Source organism: Podarcis filfolensis, assembly GCF_964270895.1.
Source record: "Podarcis filfolensis genome assembly, chromosome: 14".
NCBI classification, from domain to species: domain Eukaryota; kingdom Metazoa; phylum Chordata; class Lepidosauria; order Squamata; family Lacertidae; genus Podarcis; species Podarcis filfolensis.
In genome coordinates, this window is record NC_139616.1 from 4432364 (window position 1) to 4445484 (window position 13121).

Sequence of the window (13121 nt, forward strand, 5' to 3'; positions counted from 1 at the left end):
GACATTTGCCATTTCATTTCATGTTCTTGAAAGCAGGTACCCTCTAGATGTTGCTGGACTAGAGCTCCAGACACCCTCTCCAATTGCTGGCCATGCTGGTTGGGACTGATGGGAGTTGGAGGCAAGCTACACCTGGGGCACCTGGTGGGGGAAGGCTATGTTACTGAAATACTGACTTCTCAGTGTGTGTGTGTGTGTGTGTGTGTGTGTGTGTGTCTGTGTCTGTGTCTGTGTCTGTGTGTCTGTGTGTTGGTTGGAATGCCTAGCTCTTGCAATTGCAAGAAGAGGTAGAAAGAAAGGTGCCCACCTGACGCCCTCCAGATGTTTTGGACTACAACTCCCATCAGCCCCTGCTAGCACAGCTGATGGGAATTGTAGTCCAAAGGGGATCAGGTTGGCAGAGACTGAGTGATAGTAACGTGCATATTGTAAGTCTTTTTTTCTTTCTCCGCTTAGTAAACTGGTTAGATCACAGTCGAACGTTTCGGGAGCAAGGAGTGGACGAGAACGAGACGCTGCTGCTGAGACGCAAATTCTTCTACTCGGACCAGAATGTGGACTCGAGAGACCCTGTTCAATTAAATCTGCTTTATGTTCAGGTATGCTAGAGCTGGAATCAAGAAATCCCTCTCCAGCTCTGCAACAAGCCAAGCCCTACTCTCCTTGCCAGCTATCCCATCAGAACAGATAGAAGCCTTTGAGTTACAGTTCAGACATACACGTTTATCACTTGTTCACAGCAACATCCAGGGGTGACTTACAAGTGTGAATACCAAGGGGCTGGATTTTCTAATAGGCCAGGAAAGGAATGTTCTTTGTTTCTGTAGAACAGGCCAAATGGAAGGTGTGCTACATTATATCTTTTTCTCCTTTATGTAATCCATGAAGGGTTATGTTCATTCTTCCATTTCAGAGCTTCCTAGGAGGCAAATCAGACAATTTTAAGATAAGTTGACTGTTGGCTTGTATAGATAAGTTCTTCGGCTAATAAGGTACCTTTATTTCCACTAGCTGCAAAATAAGATAAGGGGGCCTTTTTGAATCATTTTAATGCTAAATGTTAGGGGGAAGTGTTAAACTAAAGGAATTTTCTAAATCCTGTCTATTTGTATTCTGAGGGTTTATCCCTACCATATTGGACCAAATTTTTTGGCCTCTGTGTTTTGCACATAGGCGCTTTATGTTTATATTATAATGTCTGTTGGCTATAGACAATTAGACTTGACGACTGCATGGATGTGTGAACATGCTGTCCCAAATCAAGTACAGATAGCATTTCCTCATGCGCGCACACACACATACCCTGCATATCCTCTCGCATCCCCTGAACCACAAAGCTATTGTTTTTGTTGTTGTTTCCTCTTTATATTTTACAGTGGTACCTCGGGTTACATACGCTTCAGGTTACAGACGCTTCAGGTTACAAACTCCGCTAACCCAGAAATAGTGCTTCAGGTTAAGAACTTTGCTTCAGGATGAGAACAGAAATCGTGCTCCGGCGGCGTGGTGGCAGCAGGAGACCCCATTAGCTAAAGTGGTGCTTCAGGTTAAGAACAGTTTCATGTTAAGAACGGACCTCCAGAACGAATTAAGTACTTAACCTGAGGTACCACTGTATTAAGATGTTACAGTGGGGTACGCAAAGAGAAGAGTGAAAACTCACTGGGGAACGCGAGTGCGTCAAGCTAGAGTCCATATTTAATAGTACTGCATAGTACTATTTTCCCACGCTTTGGAGCCCCTGGGAAGCTCAACAAACCTGCTGCCCCTGGAACTGGGAGTGGAGAGTGAATGGGACACAGCTGTGGGCAGCCCGAGGAAGTGCCATTCACCTTGGGCCTGTCCATAAAAAGCAAGTCTAACGTGGGAGACTAGGGTGATGTCCGCTGTTTCCAGGAACTCTTCTCATTGTGAGATTTTTGTGAGTGAGATTAGAGTTTGTTTGGACCCTGGCTGAGAACCCAGAGGCTGAGAGGGAGCGTGTGCCTGAAGATGATAGAAATGATGGATAGATAGATAGATAGATAGATAGATATAGAATTTAGTATTAATGCAACATTTTTACATTTTTTGTAATATTTTATTTAAATTGTCTCTTGTAGCTTCAGTTTTTTGTACTCCACTTAGATATATTTTCAATATATTAAATGGTATAGAAATTAAATAATTAATCAAATAATCAAAAATATTCCAGATAACACCTAATGCTCTTCACCTCCGTGTCAGTATTTACAAAGCTGTGTACATCTTCTGTTTCCCCAGAAACTACTAAAAAGCTGTTTTTTAAACTTGCTACCTGTCTTTCAGTGGTGCATTCAGATGTGAGCCATCAAGTGACATCATCAGATGATGCAATACCAAGCCACAGTGCTTTTCCACAGCCCCTGTTTATTTCAGTGGGGTTTATGTAGCAGAACTTACCAGTAATCAAGAACCATTAGAAGGCGCCTTATTCCAGGACAGACTGTTTGTCCACTGAGGTCAATATCTAGCTCCACCACATTTGCTATGACTGGCGGATCTTTGGCATCCAGGTGTCAGAGGCCAGGAGTCTGCATCCTCTTCAGGTGAAGTAAATGCATAACACGGTCTCTTTCTTCACTTGGTTTCCAGGCTCGTGATGATATTCTGAATGGTTCCCATCCAGTGTCGTTTGAGAAAGCGTGTGAATTTGGAGGTTTCCAAGCGCAGATCCAGTTTGGGCCTCATGTTGAGCACAAGCACAAACCTGGATTTTTAGAGTAAGTTGCTCTAACGATCTTTACACATGGGGTTAAACTGTTGTGTGCTGCTTTGATAACTCTTCCAGCCCAGTGGCTTTCAGGCTGTGTTCTGAGAAGATGGGGTAAGATCCCACAAAAACAGATCTGGGCTTTCTTGTTGAGAAAGCAGATAATGGTGTTGCAAAGCTCTCCATGAGAATTTCAGCAAAGGCCAGCAGTTGCCGCTGCTCCTTCACAGTGTGCCCTCTCAGTCTAGACCTATGCACCCAGTAAAGTGAGGTGGTAGAGACCTGTGGTAGTGGAGAGGACCATATCAGTTTAGACTGGAGGCAGGGAATCATCCTTTGGAAGACCTTCTTATGTACACCCGGGAACCCAAGATTGAAGAACACTGATTTAGGTACCTGGTTCCCTCCAGCTGCTTTGGATTACAGCTCCCATCAGCCCCAGCCAGAATAAACCTAAGATGCTGTGCTTGATAGGAATATAGCCATGCTTACTAAGGATTATGGGAGTTGTAGTCCAACAACATCCGGAGGGCAGAAGATTGGTGAAGGCTGCTCTAAGCAGAACACTAGCGTGGCAAGGAGAGAGGAATAGACTAGAACCTGGATCCTTCATGTGCTAATTTCTCTTCTTGCTGGGAATTCCTTGCTTTAGTTTTACTGTTATTTCACCCGTCAAGCTTCTGTGCAGTTGTGTGCAGTTTCTGTAGAAAATATTTCAGTGGAATGGCTGAAAATCTTCCTTCCCACCAAGGGGAACACTGTGGCTCTCAATCCAGCATCTCCAGCAAGAATAATATTCACAGCAATCTCTGCCAGTGGTGGTATTGGCTGTTGTTTCCTTTAAGAAATGACAGACAGCACAGAAGGAAAAACCAAAGGGTCTCTTCTGATGAAGCAGGGAGCCTTCATGAGCCATGAGTGGAGATTTGTCCAGAACAACTTGCCTCTGCCTTTTTCCCCAATGCAACTATTCAAAGGCTAAAGCAGTGTTTTTGCAGGATTTGTGGGTTGGGTTGTTTTTGTTTTTCTGAAGAAGAAAACCCAAGGTACCAGCAAGTACCCTTTCTTTCTGTAGCTGGCGAATGCTCCTTTGTACACCCAGAGTCTTCCCTAACATGCAAATATGAGTACTTCAACAAACAATATGCAGGGTAGTGATATAATAACAAAATGCATGTGTGTGACCTTGCAAATATGAGGCCTGCCTTAACTCGTAGTGGAGCTCCCGGTACCTAGCAGTGGTCGTGGGCTGTTGCTGCTCTGTGTCACCTTTTTGATTTTGATTGTTGCGCTTGAACAGCAGAAGAATTCATATGGCTGCTACAGATGTTAAAACACTCTCTCAACACAGGAAGGAACAAAAGATGATGGCATAGATTGTCCTTGAATTTAAATACATTTAAATAATGTAATTGCATAATAATTGAATTTTTGTATCTCTCTGAAGAGAAGTGGTTCCCTTCAGTGGCATAAGCATTCTGCTCAGAGTTCAAATTAAAAAGAGCTGATGGATGATTTCTTGGGGGCGGGGGTGTTCTCTCTGCCATTTCCCCACTCTGTACAAATGATTTCCTTTTAATTGGATGGAGTCTTTTCTGAAGGCCGATGTTATACTTAAGCATCATTTCCAAAGGAACAGAAGGCATTGTGCTTTTCTGCTGAGCCATTTTACCTTAATGAAGGGGTCTCCCTGGGTTTTTCATACATCCCTTATGGGTATGAACAGTAAGTAACGAAGCCTTGAGTTAAGGCAAAGCAACAAGGGACAGTGTCAAGAAGGGTCCCTTTCACAGCTTTCTTACCAGTCATTTGTGGGCAGTGAACATCTACAGCAAGGGCTGCTTCATACACACCCTTGGTTTGCCAACCAAGCGTACACACAACATAGACCAATTGCAGCTCCCTGATTGTTGTATCTGTGAGATACATACATTTGCTTTCCAAGATCCATTTGTTGCTCTCATAAGAGCCTGAGAAGGGCCTAACTGTAGAATTTGAGCAAAGGCCTAACTAGTCCAGCATCCTGTTCTCATAGTGGCCAGCCAAATGGCAAGCAGCCCCCAAGCTCGTTTGTGATTTCCAGAGACTGGTATTCAGAGGTAGAACATAGCCGTCGTGGCTAGTAGCCATTAAAAGCTTTGTCCTTCTTCATGAATTTGTCTAACCCCATTTTGAAGACATCCAAGATGGTGGCCATCACTAAATCTTTTGGGACTGAATTCCATAGTCTGGCTTTTGTCTGTCAAGAATTTCCCGGCATTCAGCTTCTCTAGATGGCTGCATTAGGTCTAATGTTATGAGAGAGGAGGAAGAACCTCTGTCCATCCACCATCTCCCATGCCATGCATTATTTTGTACACCTCTGTCTTGTCCCCTCTCACTCGCCTCTTTGGTAAACAAAGTCCCAAACTTTGATACCTTTCAACATATTCACACTTTGTATATTGCCATGCTTTTGTGCAGCTGCCATTCACATGAATGGGGCTCGCAGATTAAACCACATTGGTGAATTTTACCCTGTGCTAATTGATAGAAAGGGGGCACTGTTTAGGTTTTCCTCATACAGGTACATTAATTATGAAACCAGTGGTGACAGTATCTACCTATTGGATGTATGCGCAATGACACACCCAGAGTTGTTGCTTGCTGGGAACTGCTGACCACTTCCCCCTGTGGTGAGCAGCATAATTGCAGCCTCTTGGGGAAAAACCTTCTAGATCTGCCCTGTCTCCACATACTCAGACTCTCTGAGCTTGTTTGTGCCAACAAGGTCTATCTGAGCTCTAGCTAGTCTGGCATTTCTGCTCTTCAGACCTGACTTTTGGCTTCTTCTCTGACTTTGCCTCCTGGTTGTCCTCAGATCCTGATTGCCTTTTGGTCCTGACTGCCTCTCTGACTCTCTCCAAACCACTTGCCAGCACCCAGCCCTGGCATTGCTGAGTCATTTTAAAGTACTAGTGTTATTAAAATAACTTGGCTGTATGCATTACTGTAATAGACATCTTCTCCCATACAAACATACCTCTGCTTTTAAATTGGCATCACGGGTCCTCCTCTTCATCCCATTGTTGCATGAAATCAGATGGGCCGGGTACAAGAGACAGGTCCTTTTAAGTGGTGGCCCCAAAACTGCAGAGTGCGCTCCCTGTAGCAGTCTGTCAGGTTCCCTCTGTGAAATAGCCATCATAGAAATTCACTGTCTTTGAATGGTGGATTATAAATATTTCAAATAATTAATGAATAGTTAATTAAAGACAAAAACTCTTAAGAAAGCTGCAGCATGGAGCCCATCATCTTCCACCCTTTCAGTAATTATTATTAAATCTGCAAAGAGAATCTAGTTTTGCCTTGAGCACTGAAGTGTCTTGAACCAGCCTGCCATTGACTTGCTGCCAAATTTCATCAGTACCAGAGTTCTGGCTGAATTTTGTTCTTCATCAATACTGCTATTCCAAGCCTGGAGTTGAAATCTACCATGTGATACATGAGGAGGTCCTCAGTGTTTCTAGTGCTTAAAACCTGTGATAGAAAACACGGTCTGCTTGGAATTCTAATAATAGAGGGGTGGAGAAGGAATTATCCACGTGCTCAGAGACCCATTCATTATCACAGAGGTCCTGTGGCTAAGCTGTAGTTCAGATGGTGGAACTGAGGCCAAGGGCACATTCCACCAGGAAACAGTGTGTTCTCACTCATGCACTTCAGGTACACACACATGGGCAAGGCAGGTTTCTGGATGCAGCACCACGGATAGCTCCAACTGAGCAACAAAGCCTGGAGGTTAACTGAAGCCTGTGGAGTCTCCTTCCTCCAGTCCATTTTCCCAAGCTCCACCCACTTGGTCTAAAGACTGGATCTTACAGGACTGACCCCAGGCCTGAAGATGAGCTCCTTTATATGACCTCTGCACTGATGGGAAGGTATGGGAGGCATGTGACTCTAGTGGGTTGGGCTCAAAGGACAGCATTTGCAAAGATCCTGTCTCAGACTCTGCAGGCTCTGGGTTGCCAGCCTCAGCCTCCAAAGCACTGGCCTCGGGCACTGTTGGGTATGAACCACCAGCATCAGAAGCCCTACCCAATTCCATGACTGGTGATGGAGCAGCCCCAGACTTGGCCAGCTCTGCCACATCTGATTCTTGAGTCCAAGGCAGCGCCATGACACCGTCCTGTCGCACAGCTCTGCTTCATTTTCACGGGACTTGTGCAGGCTTATAAGTGGAAGGAAGATGTGCTTTGCATGTTTGACCTCAAGCACTGCCGTGCTTTAGTGAAGACCTGCCACTGAAATTCAGCAGTTTAAGAATTCTGGTCAAATGTTGATGGAAATCCTAGCAATCATGCCGAAATACATACATCCATCCAGTGAATTTGCTGTCCTGTTTTGGTCTTAATTGTGAAGTTTCTAATGCAACAGCCCATAAACAGGAAAAGTACCTGAGAGAGCACCTTCCCCGTTGCCAGCTGACCTCCTTGTTATGATCAGCAGGAGATGCCTTGCTTGGGAATCCATTCTTAGCAGAAGCTAGGCACATAATAGCACAAGACAGGGCCTTCTTGGTAGTGACACCCCACTTATGGATGTCCTCCCAGAGGATATTCTATATGCCTCCACAGTGGATACATTTACATGCCAATTGAAAACATTTTGTTTATGCAGGCATTTGGTTCATAATTTCTTTGGGGTGTGGTCCCTTTAGGTATCTACACTGCCGCTAGTGTATTTTAATGTAGTGTAACAGTTTTTCTTTAGACAGTTGTTTTGGTGATTTATTATGTGAAGGTGCCCTGTGCTCCATACTGGAGGAGGAGACTTTTAATGACTAAACAAGTGAATAAAATTGTTTTTAAAATGGTATGAAAACAATACTAAAAAACAAAAGTTGCACTGGGAAAAATGAAGTATGTTACATGGATCTCAAAATAACAATACTCGTTCAGGTTCTTTGACATTTTCTAATTGCTGTACTTCAGCTTCCCCCAGGAACCTCAAGGGGGAGGGGCCACCTACGCAATTAAATGATAATGATGATATTGAGGCCATGAGAGAACAGAATCTGCTGAAACTCCAATGGGCAGGTGGATTTTCAGTGCCTCATGGCACTGGAGCAGAATGGATCTGAATCCTTCCTGTGGGCTCCTTGCACATGGCTGACTTGGTGGTGGCGACTTTGAGAGGTGTCAGGTGCCCACCGAGGAGCTGGGTGGGTGAGCTCCCTATTGGCTGCTTGCTCTCCTCCCCAACTCAGTTAGGTTGCTGAGGTGGATTCCCCTGAATGGCTGCCTTTGAAGGGGAGGGGAGGAGGAGCCAATCAGGAAAGAGGGAGGCTGCCAAGGAGTCTAGAAGCCATATTAACAAATGGTTGACGTCCACTTCGCTTGAAAATGAGGCAGAGGCGGTTGTCTCTTCATTAAACTGTGGCTCTTTGTTTTTTCCAGCCTAAAAGAATTCCTTCCGAAAGAATACATCAAGCAAAGAGGAGCTGAAAAGAGGATATTTCAGGTGATTAAGAATGCTTTATATAGATATGTGGTATTTCTCTTTTGCTTTCATAACCCTGTGTGTTCTCTTTGGCAATAAACTAGCACCAACTCAAGTGTAAAAGAAGCAGACGGCTTTTCCCCCTTTGGCAAACTTGCTCTCCTAATTCAGATTTTGTGTGTGGTTGGAAGATTTCCTTGCTTTTTATAGTGTGTTCTTCAAGAAATGAGCATGTTTTAGCAGTTCTCAGTTGTAATGTGGAATGCAAAAAGCAGAGCGTTTGAAGGGGGAAAATATGGTTATGTAAGGGTTTTTGTGGTCCTTTTGTCCACATAGCCCCCTCGGTCATTGCCCACTCGCTGAACCCTACATGCTGCTTCTTGTCTTCTCTCCTAATGAGGTCTGTGGGCTCGTTGAGGACGTTCAGGTGGTAGGGCTCAGAAGGCGCTCGTTCAAATAGTAAACTTCTATAATAGGTGGTGGTGGGGCAGATCTGGCTAGCAAAGCCCTAATTTGCCAGTGTCAAAGGGCATTTTAGTTCCAAAGGGGGCTTAGATCTTAGAACTTCTTTCTGTGAAGCTAAACTGGGAATGACCCTGGATGGAGAAACGGGAGTTAGAACTGTCCAAAAAGGAATGGCAGCAACCCAAGTGGCTTGACTACCATAGACCCTTTCTGCAAATCTAGGCATACATTTCTGAGAGACCCAGAGCAGAAAGGGGGAAAAGATGCCATAACTGTATAAATCAACATTGGCATATATATTGGGAAGAGCTGTAGCTCTGCAGTAGAACACCAGCTTTGCATGCAGAGGGTCCCAGGTTCAGTCTTCAGTGACATATCCAGATACAGCTGCAGGGAGGGCGGGACCAGGACCCAGGAGAGATGCTGCCAGTCAGTGTAGCCGATACCTGAGCTAGATGGACACAACAGTCCGACTCAGTGTAAGCCAGCTTCCTAATGTTGCTGTATCCTTTTTCTGCTTTTCAATCGGCACAGACATCACCCACCTTTGGTTAGTGGCATCCAGGAAGATGACCAGTGTCAGTTTAATTTATTGCAGCCCGTTTTGGAAAGAGCCGACAGCAGAAAATGAGCGCGATCCTGCTAGCGTGAGAAAATGTCATTGCACATGCTAATATCTCAGCATTGGAATGTCACGGGAATCCCAGAGAGTAATGCAGGCTGACACACACACACACACACACACACACACACACACACACTTTCACAGATTACGGCTGTGCTTTTGGAAAGAAAAGGGCAATTCAGTGGAAACAGCTGAGCTTCCCCCCCTAATTGTTTCATTTCTGTTAGAATAAAAACAGCAAATATTTTTGCCGGGTCTTTCTCTCTGACATTAGTAGAAGAAGGAAAGGGGTTTAAGGGTGGTATAGGAATTGTGGGCTGGCAGGCAGAAGAGCTTCCAGCAATGTGGATGGAGCAAAACCAACACTTGGAACAGAGAGACGCAAGTGTGGAGTTCGGTCAGGTGAGTTTAAATTGTGCAGAAGTGGGGGGGGGGCTTAGAGGTAAAGGTGGAATGGGGATTGTGAGTTTGACTGAGGGCACACTGGGGATTGGGATAGGAAGAGATTCCCCCTAGAGGGGCAGGGAAGGTTTGGTCCAGCCTTCAGTGGAGCTGAATTGTAGGAATGGCTGGTTTGCCATCATGGTGGAAGCAGTAAGGCTACATCTAATAAATCGGAAGGTGTTTCATAGTTTTTCTTGTCCCTCTTTGGGCCAGCCCTGCCATAAGGCAGAATGAGGCAAGTGCCTCAGGCAGCTGGCTCCGAGTGTTGTGAAATTAAATTGACATTTGACTTACGGTGTTTGCATTTTTACTCCCAGGAGGAGGTGTTTTGTGGGGTTTTCTGCTTCAGGTGCCAAAATAGCAGCCAGCCTTCAGTCTGATGGTAGGGAAATGTGCTGTTCTGCCTCTGGCTACAAAATGACTTGGGCTGGGCCATTCGGTTTGCTATTGGAATCCGGGCAGGTGGAATTATTTTCCATTTTGTATAAAACCCCAGGCAGCCCTGATCTCTTGGGGGACAGAGGAGGCTACAGATTGCGAATGAATAAATAAAAATATCAAGAGGTTGGGCATTCCCATGGATGATCGTTGTTTTGATTCCTTTCTGTTTCAAAACCTTTGGACGAAGGCTAAGAGGCCATCATGGCTTAACAACAGCAAAAGTGCATGTGACTTATATTTCCTCATAGTTTTTTTTTTATGATAACAAAAATCAATTGGCGGCTCTTTGCAGGAACACAAAAACTGCGGGGAGATGACAGAAATCGAAGCTAAAGTGAAATACGTGAAGTTGGCTCGGTCTCTGAGGACGTACGGAGTGTCTTTTTTCCTTGTTAAGGTAGGAGGGGCTTGCTTTCAATTCAGTTTTCATTGCTTATAATGAACGGCTTACCCATACAAGAAGCTGGTGCATGATTTTTTTTTTTTGCAAAGCGGAAAATGTATTTATTGGCAAGAAGTCTTTGAGGCCTGAATTAAGTCATATGGTTAGAATAACTTACATTCACAAAACAAAGAAACACAATACTGATCCCTCAGTGACTGCCATAGCAATCTGCAGCTGAATATTACAGATTAAAATAAAACCATGTTTTGAAATCTGCCTGCCCATAGATAGCTAGATGTCAGTGAAAAGCACTGGAGGCTTTTCTGTTAGGTTGAATGGGGCACCACATCAGCAATTTCATTCGGACCTCAGCCACCCCCACCTTCCTAGGGTGTGGCACTGCTCTCTGTTTCCTCCTTCTTCTTTTTTATAAATATTTTTATTAGTTTTCCAACACAATTATACATTTTTCTCTATGCTTTAACAAATTAATCTTTTTTGACTTCCTTCCGCTTCTCTGGTAATCATCCATATTTACTCTTCAATACGCATTCCCTTCATTGTATTGCCATTTGTCTTCCCTCCCCTTTCTATTTTTTTTGACAATACATCTCAAACTTTTACAGTGCTTCTTGAAACCCCACTAGCGTTGTTTGCACATCGCATACATTTTTCAGATAATCTACAAACTTTCCCCAATCTTCAATGAACTTTTGGTTTCGAACATATCTTATTTTCCCAGTCAATCTGTCCAGTTCCGCATAGTCCGTTAATTTCAATCTCCATTCTTGTATCGTCGGTACTTCCTCTTGTTTCCATTTCTGGGCCAATAAAATTCTTGCTGCTGTAACTGCATACTGGAAAGGTTTGCAGTCTTTCCTTCTTATTTCATTTCCTGTAATCCCTAAAAGAAAAGCTTCTGGTTTCTTAACAAAAGTATATTTTAAAATCTTTTTCAATTCATTATATATTGCTTCCCAAAAGCTCCTCACTTTCTTACATTCCCACCACATATGGTAAAACATTCCCTCTTTTTCTTTACATTTCCAACACTTATTACATGTTTTATACATTTTTGCAAGTTTTACCGGTGTGATGTACCATCTATAAAACATTTTCATAACATTTTCCTTCAGCACCGTGCATGCAGTAAATTTTAAATTTTCTTTCCACAATTTTTCCCAGTCTTCAAATTGAATATTATAACCAAAATCTTTGGCCCATTGTATCATTACCGATTTGACCTCTTCATCTTTCGTGTACCATTCCAACAATATCTTATACATTTTTGACAAAATTTTATATTCATTATTTATTATGTCTATTTGGAACTTAGAATCTTTTTCTTCATAACCACTTTCCTTTATATCTTTTTTAAACATTTCGTTTACCTGGAAATAATGCAACCAATCATATACATGATCTTTAACTTGTTCATATGGTTTTAATTTCCATTTTCCTCCTTCTTTAGTTACCATTTCCCCATACGTAGCCCATTTACCTCTCATATTAATTTTCTTTACACACATGACCTCCAGCGGGGATAACCAATGTGGGACTCTTGGTTCCAGAAGACTCTTATACCTGTCCCATACTTCTATTAGCGAATTCCTGAAAGAAGCTGGTGCATGATTTTTCTCAAGTCAGAAGACTTAGGGTTCCCTGTAAGATGTAAGAATTAATGAAGATTAATGAATTGGTAGGATTGTCATTGAAGCAGGGGAGAATGCGTTTGTGTGTGTGTTTAAAAAATGAATTGTTTTTTGCAAAGAAGTTAAAATAAATCATGGCGGTGGTCCTTAAACATTGTGGTATTTTATTTTTTAATTAAATATTTTTGGGATATGGCCAGATTCAGCTCAAAGCTCATGGGCTGCTTCTGAGCCACTCATATGTTCTCAATCAAATCTACCTTTAAGGTGTGCTTTGAGGATAAAAGCAGGGTGGGAATGAGGATGCTGCATGCTGTCTTGAGCTCATTAGAGGAAGAATGTGATTATTTTAAAAGTACTCAACATATAAATTAACTAACAGCCAGGGGTTCCTTTGGAGCTTCAACAGCAGCTGCTGACATTGCTTTTTAATTTTTATTTATTTAAACAAGAACATATACTTCAATAACATACAAGAATAAAGAAATGAAGAAAAGCAATACAGCTGAATGAAAATTAAACAAACACACACATGCGTATGAATTTGGACCGTTTCATTCACATTCCCTGAAAAAACCTACCCTATTCTTGCTGGGGGTGAGTGGTAACATTTTTTTAAAAGATGCATTTTATTTACAAATATTAGGATATATTCTCCCTTAAAGCCGAAAAGTCACTAGGAATTTCAAATAGCAGCCTATTTCACAGGAGGCATTTGAACATTGTTCGCCATGTTCTTTCAAACCAGCCTGCCCAGGGAAGATTTATACACAAAGAAGAGAACGGCTCTTGCAGGATTCTCAGTATTGTGACTTAATTAAGTGATGCTTCTTTCAAATACTGAGATTTCTTAGAGGTTCTAAAGAGAGGTGGCTTCAGGCCAGCAGCATCCCAGGC

At 43.0% G+C, this 13121-nt stretch overlaps 1 protein-coding gene across 5 annotated transcripts in view; it reads left to right on the forward strand.

Moving 5' to 3' along the window:
- The window catches only part of TLN2 (talin 2), a 171130-nt gene that overhangs the window by 76550 nt on the left and 81459 nt on the right, over positions 1-13121 (forward strand). For all 5 annotated transcript variants that reach the window (XM_083586092.1, XM_083586096.1, XM_083586094.1 and 2 more), the window contains exons 6-9: positions 457-599; positions 2614-2741; positions 8170-8233; positions 10480-10584. In XM_083586092.1, coding sequence (XP_083442218.1) covers positions 457-599; positions 2614-2741; positions 8170-8233; positions 10480-10584 — 440 coding nt within the window. The remainder of the gene's footprint in view (positions 1-456; positions 600-2613; positions 2742-8169; positions 8234-10479; positions 10585-13121) is intronic.